General features: G+C 36.0%; 1 protein-coding gene across 1 annotated transcript; it reads left to right on the forward strand.

Moving 5' to 3' along the window:
- The first annotated feature begins 722 nt into the window (after positions 1–722).
- LOC103420510 (squalene monooxygenase SE1-like) lies at positions 723–4,213 on the forward strand. Its single transcript, XM_008358571.4, has 7 exons — positions 723–1,213; positions 2,079–2,368; positions 2,476–2,644; positions 2,749–2,967; positions 3,056–3,331; positions 3,487–3,765; positions 3,878–4,213. The coding sequence occupies exons 1-7, from the start codon at positions 998–1,000 to the stop codon at positions 4,013–4,015; spliced, it is 1,587 nt and encodes a 528-aa protein (XP_008356793.1). The 5' UTR covers positions 723–997; the 3' UTR covers positions 4,016–4,213.
- The last annotated feature ends 2,045 nt before the right edge of the window (positions 4,214–6,258 follow it).

Below are 6,258 nucleotides of genomic sequence, written 5' to 3' on the forward strand. Positions count from 1 at the left end.
CTTGTGGGCTAATGATATTAGAGTTTTTTGCCCATTAAGAATTAGGGTTTTGCTTTAGTTTTCACTATATATAGTAGTGCTTGTATTAGTTTATTTTAATAAGTTAGTTAAGATATAGTTATTAATTTGTAGCCGTTTCAGCATTCTTGTTATTTAATAATATTTTTATTATTTTGTAATCTTATTATGATATTCAATTGAAACTAGATCGTTGAAATAAATTTCGTATCTTGCGAATCAAGTATGATCATTCTCGACAAGACCTGCGGGCCTTGCCTACCATTTCGGAGCCCCACATGCTGTGGTGCACTGTTGGTCCGTTTGTACGACCCAACCTAACCGAGTCTAGTTAGTCCATGATCGGACCAAGGAAAAACTTGTATTCTAACCCATCCGATTCTAGAATTTTCACGATCCCACAAATAGTAAAAAGTTTAATCGAAACGGGTTCTTTTTTTTTTTAATTTTACTCATTCCTAACTTATCCGATACTTTAAAAATGAGAAAAAGTAATTCTACAAATAAAAGAAACAAAAAGTCATGATACATATTTAATAGCGAGTGTACTTAATTTGACAAAGTGTTGCTCCACAGTCCACGGTCAATCCACACTGATGAACTGACCGAACTTCCCCCCGCGTCCCCACTCTCCATACCAAGAACGACTTATTCGACCACACGTTCAAAAGAAGCACTATATCTATGTACTTGGCAAAACTAAAAAACAAAAGAATGACTACTAATCATGCATGAACCTCTTTTATATTGTGTATATGTATAATTAATTATTTCTGATATCTTATTCCCACGTACGTCTCAACAAAGCAGTCATGGTAGGCGCCTACACAGAAGCTTCAAACTTTCCCCAACAACAATTCTCTCTCTATATAAACGCATTCAAGTTTCATAACAACCATAAGCATTAAGCACTTTACATTCACAAATCACAAATTACAGCGAAATTAAAGAAACTAAAGCAGATATTAATTAGATTAAGATGGTTTACGAGTATGTTCTTGCTGGTGTCTTGGTTTCTCTGTTGGGTTCGGTTTTCTTTGTGATCATAAACAATACTTTGAGCGAAAATAAGAGGGACGTTGCAATTGTGTCGGAAAACGGTGTTTGTTTGGCACCGGAGATTGAGAAAAGTACCGACGTTGTCATTGTTGGTGCCGGAGTTGCTGGTGCTGCTCTTGCTTACACTCTTGGAAAGGTGATCATTATTTCTCTCTCTATTTATAGAGTCTCTCTTGATCTTAATAATCTCTTTTCGGAGTTCCAAAGTTCTCTATTTTTTTTTAAAAGATGAAATATAAATGTTGAATAGTAAGTTCTTTAGTTTTGTTGCTACTTTTTTAACTCTATTTTCCTCAGTAACTTAGTTACGCGTCAAAACTTGAAGCTGTGTTTTTCTGACTTTTTATTTCTGAACGATTTATTTATTTTTTACTTAATCCTATGAATGAATCCTTCAAAACTCGCCTTCATACTTAAAAATACTTGAAGCATCGTTTTAAAGAAGAACAAAAAAAAGTAATGGTCCTTATCATAAATATTGCGCCCAAAACTCGCTTTTAAATCTTTCTCACTAACATTTATGTAAGAGCTGAGTAAACTAATTAGCATATTATATCCAGTGGATACGAGCCTAGCCAAGTTGACTAAAGCAATGTACACCCCCTCTGCACCTAAGTTTGGATCCCCCTCCCCATAACTTAATCGAACTTAGGGTAGATCATTCTATTGTTTATCCAAAAAACCAATTAGCATTTCAAACCCACCCTTTCTTTCCTTGTACATATAAGGCTTCAGTCAATAGATGACATTGTGAAAGCTAATTTCTTTGCTTTTGTCATTTTTTATTCGGCTCTAGTGGGTGCTAATAATTACAATAATGCAGTCTATACAGTTGTAATCTTGTTCACACTTTAAAGTTTGGTTTCCGTCCGTTTGTAATTGTCCTAGAACATTGAGAAGGCTTGCTAATTAAGCATTCAGATCTTATCCTGGCGTTGATCGAAGTCGTAATTATGTGGCCTTTTGAGTTAATCATGAGTTTTTCTTCTTGTTAAATATAGGAAGGACGACGTGTACATGTGATTGAAAGAGACTTAAGTGAGCCAGACAGAATTGTGGGTGAACTATTACAGCCTGGAGGCTATCTCAAATTGATTGAATTAGGTCTTGAAGATTGTGCTAATGAGTCCATTGATGCTCAGAAAGTGTTTGGTTATGCTCTTTACAAAAATGGCAATGATACAAAACTATCATATCCCTTGGAAACATATAGCTCTGACATCGCCGGCAGAAGTTTTCACAACGGGCGTTTCATCCAAAGAATGCGCGAAAGGGCTGCAACTCTTTCCAAGTACGTGAATTCCCATTTTCCTGTGGAGTATGATTAGAAGATAATCTTTTTCGAAGTAATTTCTTTTGTACCCCTTACTCATGTGTCAATTACTTTTTTCTCTGCAGTGTGAAATTGGAACAAGGAACAGTGACAACACTAATTGAAGAAAAGGGCACCATCAAAGGAGTGATGTACAAGAACAAGGCCGGAGAGGAGATGAGAACATATGCTCCGCTAACAATAGTGTGCGATGGATGCTTTTCAAATCTGCGTCGCTCTATCTCTACTCCGAATGTATTTTATTCGATCTTTAGAAACTCGAGCATTTCTTTTATATTAAAATGGAAGTGTTTGCACTTTAATGAGACCAACAAGACTAACTTGTCTAAATACTGTAGATTGAAAACCCGTCCTGCTTCGTCGGGTTGATCTTGGAGAACTGTGAGCTTCCTCATGCAAATCATGGACATGTGATTCTGGGAGATCCTTCACCCATCCTGTTTTATCCTATCAGTAGTACCGAGGTTCGTTGTTTGGTAGATGTTCCCGGCACAAAAGTACCTTCAGTAGCTAATGGCGAAATGGCTCATTATTTGAAAACTGTCGTGGCTCCTCAGGTGTCTATTATTTTGCTTGACTTTATTATGTTTCAATTTCCTGTCATTTCGATTTAAAGGGACTAATCTGAGGAATGTGCTGTTTCAGGTTCCCCATCAGCTCTTAAAGGCGTTTCTAGCAGCGGTTGATAAAGGAATCATCAGAACAATGCAAAACAAAAGCATGCCGGCTGCTCCTCAGCCCACTCCTGGTGCTATTTTATTGGGGGATGCTTTCAACATGAGACATCCTTTAACTGGAGGAGGAATGACTGTGGCTCTTTCCGACATTGTTCTTCTAAGGGATCTTCTAAGACCCCTAAGTGATTTCAACGATGCACCTGCTTTGTGCGATTATCTCGAATCATTCTACACACTCCGCAAGGTATGTATCAACCTTCTCGATATGTAAAAGAAAATTTTCACTTATAAGACAGTCTGACATGTTATGTTGTTCGATCTGACAATATAACACGTCATATATATAATTATCATCCATGTGAATATGTGTGTAATGGAATTGGTTAATTTTCATTGCAGCCTGTGTCATCTACCATAAACACATTGGCCGGTGCCCTTTACAAGGTGTTCTGTGCATCGCCTGACCCCGCAAGACAGGAAATGCGTGAAGCATGTTTTGACTATTTGAGCCTTGGAGGCATCTGTTCAAATGGACCAATATCTCTACTCTCAGGTCTTAAACCTTGTCCAATCATCCTGTTTCTACATTTCTTTGCTGTGGCTATATATGGAGTCGGCCGCTTAATGTTTCCATTCCCGACGCCCAAACGGATGTGGTTGGGGGCTAGATTAATCTTGGTATGTTACTTATTTTCCTAGTACTGTCTCATCAGCAAGCTTGTTACATTAGTCATAGTACAAACAACAAAAACATGAATTGCTAACTATTCTTTTGGTTTTCATTTTCCAGAGTGCATCAGGAATCATATTCCCGATTATTAAAGCTGAAGGAGTTAGACAAATGTTCTTTCCTACAACAATGCCAGCATATTACAAAGTTCCTCCTGTTCATAGAAGAATCAAAACAAGCACGAAACATGTATTTTAAGAAAAAAAGCCAAACAAAATACTTGTATCATATTAGCTTTTACCCTCGCAAACAAGGTGAGGGTCATTGCTGAAATTAGGAGAGGAAGTAGAGAAGTTATTGTTCTCAATTCTTTTAGCATTCGTTGTTCTGCAGTTCGTATATAGTCTACACTTTAATTTTTTACTTAATTAGTACTACTCATCAAGTCTTCAAACATCCGACTACTTCTCGACCTTTGCAATGCCTGCTTCTGCGATTTGCTGGCTTTAATTTGTTGTTACTTCGGATTTAGTGTAGTTTCTTTGCATGGCCTTCTAATGCAGATAGAACGTGACCAAATTTCATCAACTAATTGGCAGGAACTAAAAATAAAACATGACGGATATCAGCAATGCAAGATGACCTTTTGAAATTTTAGCATGATTGTTAAGCTAGAAAAATACTTCAGGTAAAACGACAGAAAAACATGCTTATTCCAACTAAGGTGAGAATTAGCATCAACGTTCCGTGCTGAGGTTTGGTAGACAGTGCGGCATTTTAAGGGAATTGTGTAACAGCGGGGTCGGCCAAAGGGAAAATTGGTGAGAGTGTAAAATTCTGGAAACACCATCGGAACTACCCCTTTTGGTGTTGTTCTTAGAAGCATATTGTTATTTGCATTACTAGACAGTGCACGGAAACTGGGGCATTGTTGTTTGTATTACCAAACAATACTGAAACTTTGTTGCCAGATCTAACCTTTTCAGTGGTCCCTTTCTTGGATCAGTACGAATACAAGTCTTTATCTCTTCAAGACGCATAACATCACCCGGGTTATGCTCTAATACAGTGCAGCTGTCCATAATGCAGCAGCTCGGCCTGTCACAAATCCTTAGCCTCAACAAGAACAAGCGCTGCACAAATCATTCGTGAGGAAACACAAGTCAATAAATTCTCAACTGCTAAACATAGAAACTCAAACTAAAAATTCCAAAATTGAATAGCCAGTTACTAACTTTAAATTCGATAAACACATCACGAGTAAAACGCTATAGCATCCAAATCAAATGGGAGGTATGATATGAGATAGGAATACCAACAGCTCGATTTTGGGATCTCTGTATGTGTTTTCGGCCTTTTGTCTATTTGGACATCTAATTCTCCATTAAATCGATGAGCTTAGTGAATTTGGTACAAATGTGGCTTACATGTCTATCCAATTATGAGTTACACGCTCATCATGTCATCAATTTAATGAGGATTCAAATAAAGGAAAACTAATGAAAAGGGCTTGAAAACTTTGAGTTTTAATGATAAGGACAAAATAAAGGGTAAAGTGAATAGTACCAACATTGACTTTTTAGTGTAAAAATGTGGTTTTTCGTTAAAGTGAACAGTACCGGGTGCTTTTCGTTAAAGTTCCCTTCAAATAATTCGTTATACAAATGACATAACTGATACAGTTTTAAAACTTCAGGGTGCAATGTGAAAAAGTTAAAACTTTATGGCCCAATTTGAAAATAACCCCAAACTTAAAGAGTGTAAAATATAGTTAGCCCATAAATTTTTGTGTACTCGTATCTTTATTTAGTTTCCTAAACTACAGGTGTACATAGAATTGAAACAATGTTTAAATTCCACTTGGGTCACTAGGCATTAATTCATTTTGTTAGCAGTTTTGACTCTCATCCTAATTAGTTATCTGTTCATCCACATTTTCACAAAAATTATCCGATTCCTTAATTCTCTAAAACTGATAAGTAATCTGCTCTAAATTAAATTTTTGAAACTCACCTTAAACCTAAAGAGTGTAAAATATAATTTAGCCATAATTTTTTGTGTAATTCGTCTCTTTATTTAATTGGCATTTTAATCAAAATGACTAATGATATTGCCATAACTCTTTACTTTAGTTCTGAAATTTGAAATCGACAGAAGTGATCCCTGAATTTGTTCACCATCAATCATTTTGGTCATTTTGTGTAAAATCTTTACTGAATAAGAAACAAAAATAACAAAAATACCCTCAATTTAATAAACAAATAGCCAAATGATTTAACAAAATTTGAGAGTGTTCTTGTCATTTTAGTCTTGATGGAGATTTTCCACAGAAGTTCCAAAATAATTGATAGTGAACAAACTCAAGAACCACTTCTATCGATTTTAAATCTCATGGACCTAATTTAGAAGTTATGCTAACTTGAAGAGCCATTTTGACTAAAAAAACCTATTAATTTGCTAAACTACTGGTGTGACATAAGATTAATACAAATTTTCAATTC

The sequence above is a fragment of the Malus domestica genome, chromosome 07 (assembly GCF_042453785.1).
Source record: "Malus domestica chromosome 07, GDT2T_hap1".
Lineage (NCBI taxonomy): Eukaryota > Viridiplantae > Streptophyta > Magnoliopsida > Rosales > Rosaceae > Malus > Malus domestica.